Here is a 19,051-nt window from a genome sequence, read left to right on the forward strand (position 1 = left end):
AATCAAAACGCATTAACTAGAAAATATACATAAATATATGACATATTAGTTAGCAAAGAAAACATACTGTATATTGGTGTAGAGATAAATCTTTCAACATATTCTTCTACTATAATTTTAATTATTACACAATTCAAAATACAGTTATCAATTAAAACTAAGTTTAAAATTGGATTTCTTACTAAAATTCACAGTCACTCATATAAGTTAGTTGTGCAGGTTTGGTTCCAGATCTTTAAAATATCAAAGGAGTTGCAGAGAGCATAACTGTCTTTTTAGGATGACTTGAAAAAAAACTCACAAAAACAGTGAAAAATATTAGAAATTAGCAACAAAAAAAAAGGAAAAATTATTAAAATTCAGGAAAGTCTGTGACTTTCGTGGAAACTCCTCGCGTCCTCTCTGTCTTCCGAAAAAGGCTTCGCTTTCATCATTCAATATCTTCTTCTTCCATCTCCATTATCATCACTCTTTCTCTCTCTCCTTTTGTTTCTGGGTTCGTTTTTTCTCTTCTTCAATCTTTGTCTTTCTCGCTCTTTCCGAGGAAAAACAAAACAAAGATTCGACCCTTTTTTTTTTTGGTTGTTGGGTTCAAACAGTGATTTTTTTTCTCCCTTTTTTATAGTTCTTGTTGTCCTCGAATCTACTTGATTCGCGGAAACAAAACACTTGTCCGTGTTCTGTCTGATTTCTACTTCGAAATTTACTCAAAAAAGTTTTGAAATTTGACAAAGAAGAAGAAGGTACTCGCTGTTGTCTTCATAAGAAGGTGCAATCTCTACGATTTGAAGTATTTATTCTCCGACAAATGAATTTCCGACAGGAGAAGTTTGTGAGGTAAGTGTTCCCAAACCAAAACCCACTTCACTTCTTTACATCTGTCTCCTCGAAAATTCTAATTCTCGAAACATTAAAAAAATCGATTTGTTTCTTCACTTGTTTGGATCAGGTTTCAGGACTGGACGTCCGACAAGACCTCCGACGTCGAATACTCCGGGAGAAACGAGCCACCAAACGGAATCTTCCGGAGAACGATAAGCTCAATCTCCGACAAGTTCCACAGAAGCTCGGCGAGGATCAAAACGTTCAGGAGAACATACAAGTCCTACTCTTTCAAAGAAGCCGTATCCAAAGGGATCGATTCTTCTCACAAGATCCTCGACCCGCAGGGACCGTTCCTTCAGAGATGGAACAAGATCTTCGTTTTGGCTTGCATCGTCGCCGTTTCTCTCGACCCTCTCTTCTTCTACGTCCCCGTGGTCGACGACGCCAAGAAGTGTCTCGGTCTTGATAACAAGATGGAGATAACCGCTAGCGTCTTGCGCTCCTTCACTGATGTCTTCTACGTGATTCACATCATTTTCCAGTTCCGTACTGGCTTCATCGCTCCTTCTTCTCGTGTCTTTGGGAGAGGTGTTCTTGTTGAGGATACGAGGCAGATCGCTATGCGTTACTTGTCTTCTCATTTCATTATTGACATTCTCGCTGTTCTTCCACTTCCACAGGTGAGAATTGAGATTGATTTGGTTCTTTCTACTTGTATCTCCAAGCCACTAATGATCGTTTTCCCTCAGGTGGTGATTTTGATTATTATTCCGCATATGAGAGGCTCAAGGTCTTTGAACACGAAGAATCTGTTGAAGTTCATTGTTTTCTTCCAGTACATACCGAGGTTTATCAGAATCTATCCGCTCTACAAGGAAGTTACAAGAACCTCAGGGATACTAACCGAGACAGCTTGGGCGGGAGCTGCTTTCAATCTCTTCCTCTACATGCTTGCTAGTCATGTGAGTCCTACTTCGTTTCTAACCCGTTGTTCAGGATCAGAGCATAAACATGTAAGTTTTGTTGCAGGTGTTTGGTGCTTTTTGGTACTTGTTCTCTATCGAGCGCGAAACCGTGTGTTGGAAACAAGCGTGCAACAGAAACAGGAATATCTGCGATATCACTTCGCTGTATTGTGACCATAAAGCTGCAGGAGGCAATGCTTTCCTCAATGCGTCTTGTCCGGTTCAGACGCCAAACACAACGCTTTTCGACTTTGGGATATTCCTTAACGCTCTTCAGTCTGGTGTAGTGGAATCTCAAGATTTCCCTCAGAAGTTCTTTTACTGCTTCTGGTGGGGTCTTCAAAACCTCAGGTACTGAGAGATTGTATCATATATATGCACAGAAGACAGCAACAAGTTCTTGAATCTTTGTTTGTGTGTGTTTCTTGATCCAGTTCGCTCGGTCAAAACCTTAAAACAAGTACGTACATATGGGAGATCTGTTTTGCTGTCTTCATTTCTATCTCAGGGCTGGTTTTGTTCTCCTTCTTGATTGGTAACATGCAGGTTAGTCTCGTTCGTTTCATCTTATGTGTGCTTACATTGTTTGCAAAATCAATTGCTTATTGGTGCAAGTAAACTAAAACGTGCAGACGTATCTGCAATCAACAACCACGAGGTTGGAGGAGATGAGAGTCAAGAGAAGAGACGCTGAGCAGTGGATGGCTCACCGTTTGCTCCCTGAGAGTCTGAGAAAAAGAATCAGGAGATACGAGCAGTACAAGTGGCAAGAGACTAGAGGCGTTGACGAAGAGAATCTTCTTAGTAATCTCCCTAAAGACCTTAGACGTGACATCAAACGCCATCTCTGTCTCGCCCTTCTCATGAGGGTAAAACACAACTCATCTCCTCTCTTTTTTTCTCAGTGTCAACTCATGTCTTCATCGGTTTCAGGTCCCGATGTTCGAGAAAATGGACGAGCAGCTTCTCGATGCTCTATGCGACCGTTTGCAACCAGTGCTGTACACAGAGGAAAGCTACATCGTAAGAGAAGGAGACCCCGTAGACGAGATGCTCTTCATAATGCGCGGGAAGCTTCTAACGATGACAACAAACGGTGGAAGAACAGGCTTCTTCAACTCAGAGCACCTCGGAGCCGGCGATTTCTGCGGCGAGGAGCTTCTAACATGGGCCTTAGACCCACACACATCCTCAAACCTCCCAATCTCAACGAGAACCGTTCGAGCTCTAGTGGAGGTCGAAGCTTTCGCGCTTAAAGCTGATGACCTCAAGTTCGTTGCTTCTCAGTTCAGACGGCTTCACAGCAAACAGCTGAGACATACTTTCAGGTTCTACTCGCAGCAGTGGAGGACTTGGGCGGCTTGCTTCATACAAGCCGCGTGGAGAAGACACGTGAAGAAGAAGCTGGAAGAGTCTCTTAAAGAGGAAGAGAATCGGTTGCAGGACGCTTTGGCTAAGGAAGCTTGTGGAAGCTCCCCGAGCCTCGGCGCCACCATGTATGCGTCGCGGTTTGCTGCTAATATCTTAAGGACTATACGCAGGAGCGGGTCGGTAAGGAAGCCGAGGATGCCGGAACGAATGCTGCTTCAGAAACCAGCAGAACCAGATTTCAATAGTGATGATTACTGTATATGATTTGACTTATGAAAACACCCAAAACGATTCATGAAAGATAATATATGAAAATAGAAGTTTTTTAATGTAAAGGAGTGAGCTTAGTAAGAGATACAAAGCCTCCTATGACACTCATTATTCATTCGTCTTTTTAGAGTTTTTATAGGAAAGCCGTTAAAAGTCAAACAGACGTCAAGAAGAAGAAGCGAGAAGTGAAGCCACTTCTCTCCTGAGGAATGTAGGCAATGCAAAAGCTGCTCTGTGCATCTGTTTTGGAAAGGAAGAGAGATTAGAATCTTGTTCAAGTGAGAATCTACAGAAGTCAAAGTTGTGTTAAAGAACTTACATCAGAGTTATAAAACTTCATTTCTCGTATATAGGTCATGGCACCGTCTAGCTTCTCAATAGGGTTGATAGGGTTCTTGAAATCAACATCAGGTCCTTCGGTAGAGCACAAGACAAAACCAATCACGCCGCTACAGTACAAAGATGTTGGCTTCACTTCATTAGTAAGACGAGACCAGGAAAATGTGATTAGAAGAAAAGTATGAGTTAAAGTTACCTTGGATAAGTTGGGACGCTGCTCCACGCGTACTGAACGTTTTTGAATGTCTGGCGGCAAATGGAGATCATGTCTTCAATGAGATGAGTGTGGAGCCACATACTTTCCGCCATGTTGCAAAGAACTCCTCCAGGCTTCAACGCTCTAGCTAGAGTTTCAAAGAAAGGCTTCTCAACAAGCGCCAGAGCAGGACCTGAGATTATTATTATTATATAGGTAAAACAAAAGCGTCAAGAGTTTTGCATCTGCAACAAGTTCTTATCCAAAGCGAATCATACCAACAGGATCTGAAGAATCGACAATAATGGCATCATACTTCCCTGCAGGGGACTTGCGAAGGAACTCAACAGCTGCCAAAAGAAAGTGATATCCAATTATCAACACAGTGAAAATTTCAGATAGATTTGGAAACTGGGAAGGAGTTGAAGAATGCTTTGATTACCATCACCAATGTGAAGTTGAACACGAGGATCTTCAAATCCAACCGCTAACTCGGGAAAGAACTTCTTAGACACCTACAAGATCAAAGCAATCACATGTTTTCTGAGATATAGAGCACAAACCTAAAAGTGTTCATATTTATTATATGATCACAACAAGACCATTATACTTACATCAATAACCATCTTGTCTATCTCACAGATGTCAATAACCTCAACAGAGCTATGGCGAGATATCTCCCTGAGAACACCACCATCACCTCCACCAACAACCAGAACCTACAAAATATATTTATACAGCCAAAATCTAGCCTAAGGTGTTATTGGTTTATATATTTTGATTGATTTAGAAATCCATACAGTATTTATAAATCCAAGTAAAATATACAAATTTTCAAATTCTCTCGGATTAGTATTTACAAATCCGGAGGTTTTCCCTTGGATTTGGGTCTTTGTATTTTTAACAAAGAAATCCATGCAAATCCATTCAAATACATTATGAAATCAAATCTATTAGTAAATCCGTATGATTGAATAATACTTGATTTGAATTAGAATTTATGAATCATTAAACGAATAACACATGATTTCAATACGTATTTTAAAATCACAGAACCAATAACACTAGATTTAGTTTGGATTTTCAAATCCATCAAAATACACCAACCAATAACCTCCACTAAAAAAGACCAAAAAGTATCAAAATCGTATATGCTTGACATGCCATCAATGTTGAGCTGAATCAATGTTTCAACAGTCAACATTGGCGAGAAGATATATCTCATGAGATCTAATAGGAACACACGAACTGAAAACAGGTAAGCACATTGTGCCTCAATCATCACAAACTATACATAATTTTACTTTGATCACTTGAAGGAGCTATAGGCAACCAGAGAGACAAAACTTTTAAGGTGAGAGAAATTACATTTTTAGGTGAAGGTGTGGAACATAAAGGAAGATGGGCTATCATCTCCTGATATGCAAATTCATCTTTTTCAGTCAGCTGTACAATACCATCTAGAACAAGCACTTTCCCGTAGGTAGCTGACTGCAAAACCAAGAACAAAAAAATGAGGTCATCCTCCTAAACCATAAGCATTACAAAATACGCAAGTCTAACGAAATAAGCTATATTTCTAACCTCAAACACTAGGACTTCCTGATAGTCTGACTTGTCCTTGAACAGAACTTTCTCAACTTTCAGTGAGTGTGCTTCACCTGCAATCAACACACAAAACAGCATTGCATAGCACATAACCTAGTAGAACCTCATACACAGACAAGCATAAGGTAGTATTAAGATACTGAAAAGCAACAAAAACAAGCTATCAACAAGTGACCTACCTGGCCACATAGGGTTGTTGAAATAGACGGCTTCGCCTTTTTTCCCTGCATTCAATTAAGAACAAAAAAAAAGCAAAAATAAGACAAATGTTCTGAATAAATAGAGAAGCTTGACAAGTAGAAAAAAAAAAGTACCGGAGCGAGAGTGCTCGGAGAACCATCCAGAAACAACAGTGGAGTGGCATTTAGCATCTTCCTCAGGTAAGCAAGACATGGCCTTGAGGCAACAAGAAGGAACAGCCTTATTCCCGTTACTCGCCTTCCCATCCAAAGTCTTCTGGCATGCCAAACCTTTTGCGCCGTCTCCCTCCATAGACAATCCTTTTCTTCCCCAGCTCCAGCCTCTGTACACTGCACACACAAACAAAAAAAAATCAAACATGAGGACACACATCACTTAATTAAAGGTCACAAAAGCAAAATCAAGACTTGAAACTAACAGCGTTCGAATTAGAACCAGCAAATGTTTTCAAAGCTAAAGGCTTACCCTAGGAACCAGGATTTAAAGAAGAGGAAGAATAGATTTAGCATTAATTAACGAATATTTACAAACTGGAAAGTTGATCACTTTACTGACAAGGGTTGGTCCGAATATAGAAATATATCACTTTAGGAAACTAATCTAACCAAATATAAAAGAAGATTGCGAAATAAGATGCCTTTTCGCACCTAGTTTTCTAGAGAAACCAGCCAAAACGCAATCAGAGAGTAAAATAGGGTTCGTAGAACCAAGAATCGTCTCAAAACACAGAACTTTTCGACGCAACAGAACACGGTAAGAAAGTTTCATTCTCATCGGAACAATCAAAACCTCCGAGATCATTCAAGATCAACCAATAAAACAGATTGACGACAGCGAGAGAGAGAGAGAGAGAGAATGATACCTTGTGGTTAACGGCGGAGAAGAATGAGAGAGAGACGAATCGGGAGCTAAAAGGTGATCTGAGAAGAAGAAACAGCGAGAGAAGTCTCGTTCTCTCTTTTAATCTTGCGTTTCTTCTCACTTCTCTCAGGGCGGGCGCTCCTTTCTCTGCGTATTTGTGTCTGTCTAGAAGAACCCCCACGCCAGACTTTACTTTTAAAAACAACTACATTTTTTTTTTTTTGATATTTCAGTTTCTTATATAAAATATTATTTAAAATAACGTGTTTTCAACATGTACCATACTACCATGTTTGATCTTAGCAAAGGTGATGTGACACAATCCAAAATTCAAGAGACTAATCATGTTGTGTCTGATTTGTTGGGAATAAATACATTTTTTTTTTCTTTTTCCCTATTTTCTCAAATTTATTTTTTCCTCCAATTTTCATTTCTTACATTTCTCTCTTTTACTTTAGAAATTATATTTTTTCCTTTAAATACGTGATAAGAGTAAATGATAATAAATAATATTCCACTTGATTGGTAAGTTTATAATGTAATATAGAGTAAATTAACATTTAAAGTAAAGATTTACTTTAAAAATAGTATCTAGTCACATTCAAATAGTTAAATAAGGATTTCTTGATCGCTTGATCTAATTATGCAAAAAAAAAAATTATTTTCTCTTTTTATTTTGGTATTATTTCTGTATATGATAAATATTGATATTGAAAATGTAAAAAGGTTATAATGGAAATTCAAATATTAGAGGTGGATGAATCTGACAAATATTGATATTGAAATGTAAAAAATAGACATTCTAGTTTTTTTTTTGTTTTTAGAAGATTGTTATTTTGAATATTTAATTCAATATTTATGAGTTAATGATAACAAAATGAAAAAAATATAAAATATCTATTCAAAATCATTGAATTTCTTTTGAAATCATTGCTTTAGAATCATAAATATTGTAAGTATGATTTTATTTATAATTAAACATTATTTATAATGTGTTAAGTGTCTTAGAATAACCTTTAAAAATAAGAAAATTGCCAAAAATACCACATTCATAATACCACTTTTCATGTTTACTTTAACCACTTTTACCTTCACTTTTAAAAGAGAAATTTTTTTTTATAACTTTAGGGCTAAATGTTTCAAAAAAAAAAACTTTAGGGTTAAGTAATCTAGGGTTCTAATAAATATATAAACAAATACTTAAAAAAATTAAAATTTTTAAAAATAGTTTCAAAACGAATTTTCGAATTTCAAAAAGAAAATTTGAAAAATTCAAAAATAAATTTTATAAAAAAGTTCGAATTTGAAAAAGTATAGTTCGGAAACATAAAAAACAAATTTTTATTTTTATTTATTTAAATAATTTCTTTATACATAGAGTAAGGGTATAAGAGTCTTTGCCTCTTAACGAAGAAAATATTTTTGAAAATATATCTTTAATGATGGTAAACATGAATAATGATAACAACAAAGTGATAAACATGAAAATTCTCTTTTAAAATAAGATATTAATTATTTATGTATTATTAATAAATACTAGATGGTTGTAGGTTTTTGTATATTGTATGAATTGAGAAAATTATATGAACACCATCGAGAACACAATAAGTGATGGTGAATTACAATTATTTTCTCAAATATAAGGAAATACATGCTATGGTGTTTTTTGTAAAACGTTAATGTGATGAAAAACATTACTATTATTTGTTGGAGATCAGAATACTTTAGTATACTTAAAATTAAATATTGATAATACCTAAATGACATTATGTATTGTTGAAAAAGGTCAAGATCTCATGAATTATTTATTTTTAGAGGTTGTTTGGTAACTCCGGTTAGTGTTTTTGCGACTGTGGACGGCTAAAAATATTTCTACAGCCATAAAGTTCAACAATCATTTTTTTTTGTTTTCTTGAAATCCACATCTGACCTTTCTTTGGCTAGAGACAGTAATTTTCTTACATCATAAAATAGTGCTATAGAAATTTATTACTTTCCTCTGTTTCATTATAAGTGTCGTTTTAGGTTTCGGCACACGGATTAAAAAAACAATTAGTTTTGTACATTTCCTATAAAAAAATAATATTACCTATACACCTAACCATATTTCAACCAATATAAAAATAAAATTTGCATAAAATTAATAAATTTTGCATGAAAATCAAAAACGAAACTTATTTTGTAACAAAAAAAATTCTCTAAAACGACACTTAATATGAAACGGAGGGAGTAATAAATATGTGAATACAAAAAATTAATATTCCCAATTATATTATTTAAAAAATCACAAAAGACCGTTAAAACTATAGCAAAAAAATATATATCATAAAATCTACAATAAAAAAAATAAATTCACAGTTTCAACTAATCAAACCCTTAGTAAAATCCAATAATAACATTTTTGAATATTCAGATGATGGATGCGATTTGTGATCAATGGCTTAATTTTTTTTATTTAAACAAGATACAAATGATCATAAATCGTATTGATATGAAGTTTCATTAATAAATATTCACACTACATACATATATATATTAATATCATTTAAATTAATTATATACTATATAAAAATATGTTAATTTTAAAATTTGCATTGAAAATTTATTGAGATCTTAATAATTTAATTTTAAAATTTGTATTAGAAAATCTCACATTAAATTTTTTGTGATAAACGGTTTAAATTTTTGTTACAGAAAATATATAAATGTTAATAAAATCATATGAGTAGAAAGTGTCAGTAATAAATATTTATATTAAAATATACTATATATATATATATATGTTAATATCACTAAAGTTTAATTATATACCATATGAAGTAAATAAAATGATGGTTTTGATTTATTTATCAAAAACATGATTGTAAATAAACAAAAGTTATTGGTTTTGATTTATGTATATACTTTTATGTATACAAATTATTTTAAATATTTGGTTTCTAATATGTTATGTGATCCTCGCAATCTCAGATATACATTTCTTCAAATTTTAAAGTTATTTTTAATATTGGAAGTACTATACTGTATATATTATTTCATTCAGATTAAATAATTTAGTCTTGATTTTTATTCCTAAAAAACTTTTAATGAAATATCATGACAAGATTTCAATCACATCCTTTTGAGTTTGTTCAAATAATGAGAGATTTGATCATTCGTTTAATATTTGTTTCTCCTTAATACCTTATCTTGCTATTATAATTGTAAGAATGAGAGATTTGAACTATTTATTATAAGTTTTATGGTTTATCATTTAATAAATCAAACAGTTTTAGTTTATACATATTTTACATATATATATTAGAATGGTAAAGTATTATATTTTTTTTTATCGGTATACTCTTAAGTAACTAAACCTCAAAAGCATATGTTAATAAAACAAGTAATTTGTTTTGTTGTTCAAAAGTTATATGATTATTAGACCGAACTGGTGAATATATACTAGACATACATTTATATTTCGAGTTTGCACTTATATTCTATAACAGCTTGATATATTAGATTTGAACACTAACCTGTGAATAGGGTTTGCTTGTGATTTTCTTCAAAAAAAGGATTCTTAGATATGTATCTGAAGTGAAACCAAATTTTACAGATGTCCATCTTTTTAAATTTACACTTATGTAATTCACCGAATTCACATAAAAAATTTTAAAAAAAAGAAACAAAACTCATATCAGTGCAACAAAAACGAGAACGAAAGCACAATTTTATAAAAGTAGAAAATGAAATTAATTATGGAGAGTCAATAGTAAACAAATCAAGAGCATATAACCAGATCCCTTTTTGTCATTTTAAATTGATGTTGCTTATTTGGTTTTGGTGATTTGTGTCAGGCGCAAAATTTAATTTTCTTTTGTGCATATGAAATCTTAAAATAATTAAAATAAGATGTAATATGTTAACTCTTCAACAACGATGATATATTTAAAAGGTCAACATTTGTACTCGTCATATTACAATCGATAAAGTTTATAGTTTTGTAAAATTTTAAAATCATGAGCGAACATTAGTATAAAAAACTTATTCACACGTGCGCGCTGATTATCGTCAAGTTACATATTATAAGAACGGGACTTTACTTTTTGCATTTTTAGTCTTTAAATAATTTAGGTGATTAGTGGGTATGTTGCCCTCTTCTCAATTCCAAAATCTTAGTGTTATTTTCTTCGCAAATTTGAAAATGTTCTGGCAAATAGGATAGGAATTGGTAGAAGAGAAGTTCACTAACTACAAACAGACACGTATCGTTAAGTGGATGCAATGTCAACAAATGTTTTAAAATAAATAAATAAGAAAACTTTTTTTTTTTTTTTTGAAACACAAATAAATAAGAAAACTTAAGAGTCATAAACAAAACTGACACAAGGTCCCACGAAGAATGAATGAGAAGATGTCGGTGCCTTTTAGTTTTCTTTCTTTAAAAAAAGAATTTTTGGTCGTTGACACGTTTTCATAGTTCCCCAATCTCCTCCTCCTTTCGACTCGGTCCTTAGGCAACATTATCGATGGTGGGGAGGGCTCTTACGCGTGGACTCCACTACCTTTTTCTAAAAACTATGCCAAAATGTCCTTAGTTAACAAACGTTTTCACTGCGTTTGTTACACTGTTTGCGGACACCATTGACGCGTGGCGGTCCGCAACTGGTTCATTGTTTTTTTTTAAAAAAAAAAAAAAATCAAAAAATCAAAAAAAAAAAGAAAAAACTTAAAAAAAAAAAAAAAGAAAAAAAAAAAAAAACTTAAAGACTTACAAATTGTCCTACCAATAATGATGCCCTTACCAAACTTCCACACAGTGCCGTCCCAGTGAATTTAGAGGCCTAGAACACTTATATATATATATATATATATATATATATATATGTAAAACTTGAAAAAAAAAACCAAACGCTCTCTAAAAACCCTATTCGCCAGAGGTCGTTGTGGCCTTCTTCCCCTCCTCCGCCATGGAGTCCGGTCAGTTGCCGGAACTTGAACTTCCAGAACCACCCGACTTTCCATCTTCCCCTGTTAGAGCCTCTCTCTCCAAAAGATCTTCTGCAACCGTCGAAGTTTTCATCTCAAGCAGTCCCTTTTACTTTGTCGGAGTCTCCATCTCAAACAGACCGTTCACCTCTGAAGAAGTTTCCATCGTCTCCTTTCATCTCCCCGCTCTGGCCCCTTCAACAGAATCGTTTTTGAATCTAGATCTAGATCTGAGATTTTTTCAAGTTCCAGTATACTTTGATTCAAGGATTCTTAGGCCTTCTATCTCTTCTATGACCTCGACCTCCTGGATTCTGGAGCTGGGCTCCTCTCATTCAATCTCGGAGGCTGGTTTGTTGGTGTTTGTTATTGGGTCCTTCAGTGACTTTTTTACTGCAGTATGCAGTCTCATTACCGGGTTTTCTCCGGTTCGTTATACCGACGTCATGTCGTCTCCATGTCAGCGCGTGGACTGGGCTTCCAGTAGGTCCTATTCCGTCCTAGCTCTCCCCTCTCCTTTTATTGTGTTCCAGGTTTACCTTAACTCGTTATTTTCCGCTTATTCCTCTTCTGATGAATGGGATAGAAAGCTATTTTTTTTTTGTGACATTGGAATTGAGGAACATGGGTTTATTTGGTGATGTATTGATGGACATAGCTTCTGTTGTTTCCACCTTTGGTGGTCCTTGTGTTGTTTCGGTGCAATTTATTACTGTTATGTGCAGTTATCTTACTGTTGTGTGCAGTCTTACTATTGTATACAGTCATGTTATTGTCTTCATTCGAGTTCTTGGTGCTGTGTATTTGTTCTCTTTTTGGTGGCAGTTGAAAGAGAAGTTCATTGGTATACTTAGCCGGATGAATATGATTATGGTGGGTATAGATTACCCGCTTGTCTCCTTGTTGGAGCAGTCTCTCTTCCCAATATTTCCTCATGTATGGAGTGAATTGGATGAACAAGCATTGTTGGTATTGCAAGGATTTTCCTCCCAGCGAATGCTCTCTGCGTATGGTGCAATATGTATGGTCTTATGGGTTACACTAGATGCGATCTTTCAGAATGTCTATATAACTGTTGTGATGCAATTTCGTATGGCTTCTTTTTGTGATTTGTATCGCCATTCTATCTTTTACTTTACCAGTGTCTGGTTTGTTTGGCTCAGTGCAGTCTTGTTGTATTCTCCTTTAATGGAGTTTAAACTCTTCTAAATTAAATGCAAGTATGGTTTGATAAAAAAAAACACATTTATATACAGTTACTTATATTTACTTGTAAAATATAGTTATATACAATATTTTCTTATCTGATATATATATATATATATATATATATAATTAATTAAGTTAGTTCTATACAAAAAAAATCAGATGAACCTTAGATCTATACTATTATTTATGAAGTGATTTTGCTGATTTGTCATGTTCACCATAGTTTTAGGTTATTATGCTTATTTGTCATGTTTTCTATAATTTAAGTAATTTTGGTTATTTATCATATGCTTAATAATTATAGTTAATAGTTTTACTTAATAAATAGTTGTATAATGTTGCTAGATTATAATATATACATATTTAACCAATTGTTATTTTTTTGTTCACACGATAATATTATTATAAAACCTATTCGTCTCTTATTTTTTAGATTTTAGTTTAGTTTATATCATATTGAGTGACTTTCTATTGCTTCAGATATCTTATGTATATTTTTTTATTATGTGATTATTTGTGGTTTTGTTCGTATTGAATCTTATATCCTATTTTTCAGTGGCTATGGAAATAAAAGAAGAATTATTCTATTGTCTAGATAAATATAATTGTATTCTCTTATGTTTTTTGACTTGAGTTTCCTTTAGTTTGTACCATCACTATTTTGTTATATGACTTTTTGGATTTCGAGCTTCGGTTTGTCCAAGACAAGAAAAAGAAGAAGATCTAAAATCAAATAGCGTTGTTCTTAGTTGTTTGCTTTTGTTTTGATGTGTGTATTAATTCTTTTGTTGTGTTTATTTCTTACGTTAGATCTAGGTTTTGTAAGTTGGAAGTATTTCTTCTATCATAGAAGTTCTATGTTCTACGTAAATTTATTATTTTTCACCTTGGTTTTTCTTATTTTTTTATTATTTTGTGCAGTACCAAAAGTGGACTTTCAGGTTGCTGACCACCTTAAATTCTCTATCTCAATAGCTAAAAATAAAAACCTATAGTGTAACTGTGTACATGTAAGTTCTTGGTCTTATGGACGTTATTTGTGTGAATCCTGAGTAAATTAAAATGTATGAGCTCAAAATTAAAACATGGCATGAACTTTTTTACCGACTTGCTCAATTGGTTGGTTCTGGTAATGATAAAAATTCACATATTGTATTAGTTAGTTAATTAAACAAATATACTCTAATATAAAATTGTGATATTATTAGTTTCCAATTGATATTTTTGATCTGAACTATCACATTAAAAACTAGAGTAATTAGAGTCATTTTACATTTAATGAATAATTATATTTATTTATAATGCTTAATAATTAGATAATTATATTTATTCATAATATATATAGTTATATATTCATATACAATAATAAATCACCCAAAAATAAAAGTTAAACTTGCATAAATAATAATTGAGTAAATGAAAATTTAATTATATATTATCATTATCTAAACATATTAATTATCTGGTATTATCCAAAATCAATAAAAGATGATATATATGCATACATACATACATACATATATATATATATATATATATATATATATATATATATATATATATATATCTTTATATATTTATCAAGGTAAAAATAATTGTAGTTACCAACAATAATCTTATCAGTTTTTAGTATAAGAATGTTTAGACAAAAAAATATTATATTTTATTATAGTTTCATTTCGAGGAAAAAATGTTTCTATGAAAGATATACTTAAACGTGACAATATAAAATTTGGTGATAAGATTAACGTCGATGAAGATTTTTGGAGATTTTCCTAAAATATAGTTGGAGGTAATATAATTAAAAAAAGTGATAATTTTAAAATAAATAATGAATATTTAAATTTTGTAAAATGGTTATGCCCGCATATGCGGGCACAACACCTAATTATTAGTATAATATCATCTATAACATTTAGATTTTAACAAATAAAAATTAGTAGTTTTTTTGAACAATTATTACTTGTTAATCTTAAGTAACACAAAAAATAGAAAACAGAACATTAAAAAAATAACAAATGTAAATATAAAATAAAATTTAAACATTGCAAAGTCCAACATAAACCATAATAGTGAAGATTCAAGACTCTAACTACAACAATAAGTCAATATAATATAAACAGTTTTTTTTTTAAGTGTGGCCTAAAATATTACCGCATTAATAAACATAAATTTTTTAACTAATTTCGTGGCCTAAAGCTTTACCTTTACTAGCCTTATGAAAGGGACGGCCATAATAACAACTTTTTCTTGTACCAAAATTTTGCATAAAGATAAAGATGGAACATATACAACATGATAACAATAATATATATATATATATATTTGCGGACCATGTTATAAATGATGAATAATAACGAGACAACAATAATATTATGTTTATTGAGGCGGTAACCTTATTGGTTTATCAGTATTCAGTTTATAGTATGTTTTTCTATTCAGTAATACTCCAGAGCATACAGAATCAGCTTTTCTTTTTCTTTGTCAACTGACAAGATTTTGCTTTTGAGCTTTTTATAAGAAAAAACTATATATGGGCATCATTACTGCCAAAGACTGAATATAGTTTTTAAAAAGTAGCAACTTCTTCAAATATAAATTTTAAATTTCAAACGAGAAAACTTCGAATATAAAATTTCGCTCTACAAAACATTATATTTGAAATCTCTCTTTTTTTTTTCCTTATCGTATGTATCTTCCAAATACTTTTTCTATTTTTCTTATTTTATCATTTTAGTCTTCAAAAATGGAATACAAAATATATAACTAACATCAAAAAAAATCCTAACTCTGTCCCAGGCGTAGGAACAACTACGCTCCACCTTTACGCACTACGTTCCACCTTAACGCCTAGAAGTGTGCCGAGAACTTGTGTTTGATTGCACAAACATGATAGCATTTCTGTATACGTCATTAAAGAAATACCAATATCGCCATATTGGTCCCTTTGCTGCAGTCCTAATGAAAGCAGAGTATAACCATGAAAAGCTTTATTAGTAAAAAGAACAAGACACATAAGAGACCTAAGCTGTTTTCGTATAAGAAATCTTTTAAAATTTTAGCATATGTTATGTACGATTAATTTTTGGAAGTGTTTCTAAAATTGTACAAAGCCTTCCCTAATGATTTACTAGCCCGTTTCATTTTAATTGTCATTTTAGATTTTGACACACAAATTAAAAAAAATATTTAATTTTATATATTTATTAAATAAAAACATCATTACCAATACACATAACCACATTTCAACCAATATAAAATCAATAAATTTTGTATTGAAATTATAAAACGACAATTATTTTGAAACAAAATTTTACTCTACAACGACAACTAAAGTGAAACGGATGAAATAAGCATGAACATAAAAACCGAGAACCGAAAACCAAACCGAACCGAAGTTCAAAAATAATTGAACGGTTCCTATATTTCTATAACCAAAACTGAAATTGAACCGAAACCGAATCGAGAACTGAATGGATATCTGAAATACAATTTATATAACTAAAATATTAATTATATTTAGTATTAAAAATACCAAATACTCTAAACATATTACTTATACACGGAACTACCTGAAAATTTGAAATACCCAAATATTTTTTCTTATGTAAAGTATTTAAAATTATCCAAATGATTCTAAAAACCAAATAACTCGAATAATTTTTATCCAAAATTTTAAAATTTATCTGAATTACCCGATTTTTATCTGAAAACCCCAAAAAATCTGTTTTTTTTACTCTGCATTATCCAAAATTAACCAAAAAACCGGAACCAAACCGTTACCGAATTGTAACAAAAAATTTATTTGATATTGGGCGGTTCTTATAATTGTTACCCGAACCGATCCGAAAACCGAAAGAACCCACCATACCCGAACCGAATTTCATAGATATCCGAACGGTTCCTATATTTCTAGAACCAAAAGAACCGATTCGGAACTAAACCGAAAACCGAACGCCCATGCCTAGGATGAAGTATAAGATTAAAATTTTGATATGTGGTGTTTGTTTGTCGACTTTGTAGTTTTGGTCATTGCGGCAATTGAGTTGGTTTTGGGCATGATTTTGGTATACGGCCTTTTGGACTTTAAAATTTTATGTGGGCTAAGAAAGGCCATATCGTAACTTTCAATTCTATCTCTAATACCCTTGTACCCATATGACCAGATTTTTTTTTTACTTATGCTTAAATAAAAAGGGAAATTCCATAAATATCTCAACTAAACTTCGTTAAATTTTTTAGTTGCCTAAATTTTTTTTGCTATCCAATTTAATACCCAAGCTAAATATTTTGCTCAGTTTAATACACTTATTTTAAAAATTGTGCTCATTTTTATATCCAAGCAATGCTTATTTAATCAAAATATTTATAAGTTTCAAATAAAATTTTAACTCTAAAATTCAAACCAAAATCTTAATAATTTCAAATTTTATTTTAAGATTTAAGAATAAAGTAACTAAATTCTGGATTTTTTTTAAAAAAATATGCCTTTTAATATTTAAATTAGTAAGTGTATTTTTAATAGCTCAGAGCTCATTCATATACCACAGACGCATAATTCAAATGGACAGTCACGCATGCAGTGCAAAGAAGCAGCTCTCGTTTGTTGTCCTTATGGATGGCAGAGCTACCAATTTGGTTTATAAAGTCTATATGATTATGTTTAAGTTGCTGTAAAAAAAATAGTAAGTGTATTTAAATGAGAAAAATATTTAGTTTGAATATTAAATAGGGTAACAAAAAATTAGGCATTAAAATGTTTAATGAAATTTAATAAAGGTATTTAAATACGAGTCTGGCTATTTTTTATAGGGAAAATCATGTTTTAAACCATGAAAGTGTAAAATGTAAGTTACAAAAAGAAAAAAAAGTGTAAAAATGTAGCACTTTAAATCTCGGTGCTCGAAAACTCACACTTCAAACCATCAAACCAATTATATTATCACATTAAACTTTGAAACTAACTTACTTTTTTATCAAGTAAAAATGTGACATGTACAGTTCATCCGTGTGTTAAAAGATATGATGTGTTAGTTTCTTTTAATTAATAAATAAGAAAAACAGTTAGAATAATAAAAAATCAAAATGAAATTTAAAAAATCAGATATAAAGGCAAAAAAAAAAAATTAAAACCTAGAAAATTTAAAAAATCAAATATAAATGAATAAAATTTAAAAATAATTTTTTTTAAACGCAAAGTTAATAAATTAAAAATAATTTGAAAAAAAATCAGAACATAAATAAATCCCTAAATTTAACATATGCAAGTGAAAGTTTTCGAAATATTTTTCATGTGACGATTTTCCAATATATTAACAGTAACTATTTTTGATATATGGCCTTTGATGTTGATGGATTTTGATATATCAGAAATCACCACCAACGATATGTTGAGAAACTATCAATACATCAGAAAACCGAGCATTATGAAATCAGCATCAAAGTGATACCTTCTTACTTTGTCATGGTTTAAATTGGCATTTGTTGAATTTAATTAAATATTTTGATTTTTTCAATTTTTTTAATATATTAATAAATTTTAATTTAATTTTTTAATATTTAATTTTTGAATTTATTTAAAATTTATTTAATTTTGATTTTTTAATTTTTAATTTAATTTATTAAGAAATTTTAAAGGGCTTATTGATGAAATAACCATATTTCAGTGTGAAATTAAGCGAATAGTATTGATTTGACATAATTTAATGCCAGAGTTTTGTACATTCTATCTGGTTCTGCCCCTTCGTGTAATAGGTTGTCAGTTACAATTTATAAAGTAAGTGACGTTGTGGTTTTTTGAAAGAAGAAAAAACCATCCACGTATAATTTTATTGATCACATACATAAGCACCGAGAGTTCTATTCCATATCATCTAAGTTCTAATCCATATCATCTAAAAATTAACCCTAAATTCTAATCACTAAATCATAACCTAAATATAAACCCTAAATTCAAATATCAAAATCTAAAAAATACATAATGTTATGTAATATTAAATTCTATTATGTTATATTAAATTATATTATGCAACATGCCAATTCTATATCACCAAAATTAAAACACATGATATGAATTCTATTCCATATCACCAAAATAGCATATAACACCAACCCCATACCAGCTCCTCAATAATAAACTATATAACAACTCCACCATAAACCCCTAAATACTTTATTTAAACCAAAATCACTAAACTTTAAACTCAAATATAAACCCTAAGCCCAAATATAAACTCTC

The 19,051-nt window shown here is 31.5% G+C and overlaps 2 protein-coding genes across 2 annotated transcripts; one reads left to right on the forward strand and one right to left on the reverse strand.

The window, feature by feature from the left end:
• Positions 1-388: 388 nt before the first annotated feature.
• On the forward strand, positions 389-3,496 carry LOC106367535 (cyclic nucleotide-gated ion channel 1). The gene is made up of 7 exons (XM_013807326.3): positions 389-837; positions 950-1,505; positions 1,575-1,787; positions 1,855-2,141; positions 2,225-2,336; positions 2,423-2,659; positions 2,724-3,496. The coding sequence occupies exons 1-7, from the start codon at positions 809-811 to the stop codon at positions 3,423-3,425; spliced, it is 2,136 nt and encodes a 711-aa protein (XP_013662780.2). The 5' UTR covers positions 389-808; the 3' UTR covers positions 3,426-3,496.
• LOC106367536 (spermine synthase-like) lies at positions 3,453-6,885 on the reverse strand. Its single transcript, XM_013807327.3, has 11 exons — positions 6,638-6,885; positions 5,889-6,104; positions 5,754-5,798; positions 5,551-5,627; positions 5,335-5,457; positions 4,581-4,685; positions 4,409-4,481; positions 4,245-4,316; positions 3,967-4,159; positions 3,751-3,880; positions 3,453-3,671 (listed from the first exon to the last, which is right to left on the reverse strand). Exons 2-11 carry the CDS (start codon positions 6,064-6,066, stop codon positions 3,597-3,599), a joined length of 1,071 nt encoding a protein of 356 aa, XP_013662781.1. The 5' UTR covers positions 6,067-6,104; positions 6,638-6,885; the 3' UTR covers positions 3,453-3,596.
• Between the last annotated feature and the right edge of the window lie 12,166 nt (positions 6,886-19,051).

The sequence above is a fragment of the Brassica napus genome, chromosome C2 (assembly GCF_020379485.1).
Source record: "Brassica napus cultivar Da-Ae chromosome C2, Da-Ae, whole genome shotgun sequence".
NCBI classification, from domain to species: domain Eukaryota; kingdom Viridiplantae; phylum Streptophyta; class Magnoliopsida; order Brassicales; family Brassicaceae; genus Brassica; species Brassica napus.

Coding starts and splice junctions, on each gene's coding strand:
- LOC106367535 (XM_013807326.3), top strand. CDS start 809: ATGAATTTCCGACAGGAGAAGTTTGTGAG. Junction 838..949: donor CGACAGGAGAAGTTTGTGAG/GTAAGTGTTCCC, acceptor TGTTTGGATCAG/GTTTCAGGACTGGACGTCCG. Junction 2,142..2,224: donor TGGGGTCTTCAAAACCTCAG/GTACTGAGAGAT, acceptor TTCTTGATCCAG/TTCGCTCGGTCAAAACCTTA.
- LOC106367536 (XM_013807327.3), bottom strand. CDS start 6,066: ATGGAGGGAGACGGCGCAAAAGGTTTGGCATGCCAGAAGACTTTGGAT. Junction 5,458..5,550: donor AGGAAGTCCTAGTGTTTGAG/GTTAGAAATATA, acceptor TTGGTTTTGCAG/TCAGCTACCTACGGGAAAGT. Junction 3,881..3,966: donor AGCGTCCCAACTTATCCAAG/GTAACTTTAACT, acceptor TTTGTACTGTAG/CGGCGTGATTGGTTTTGTCT.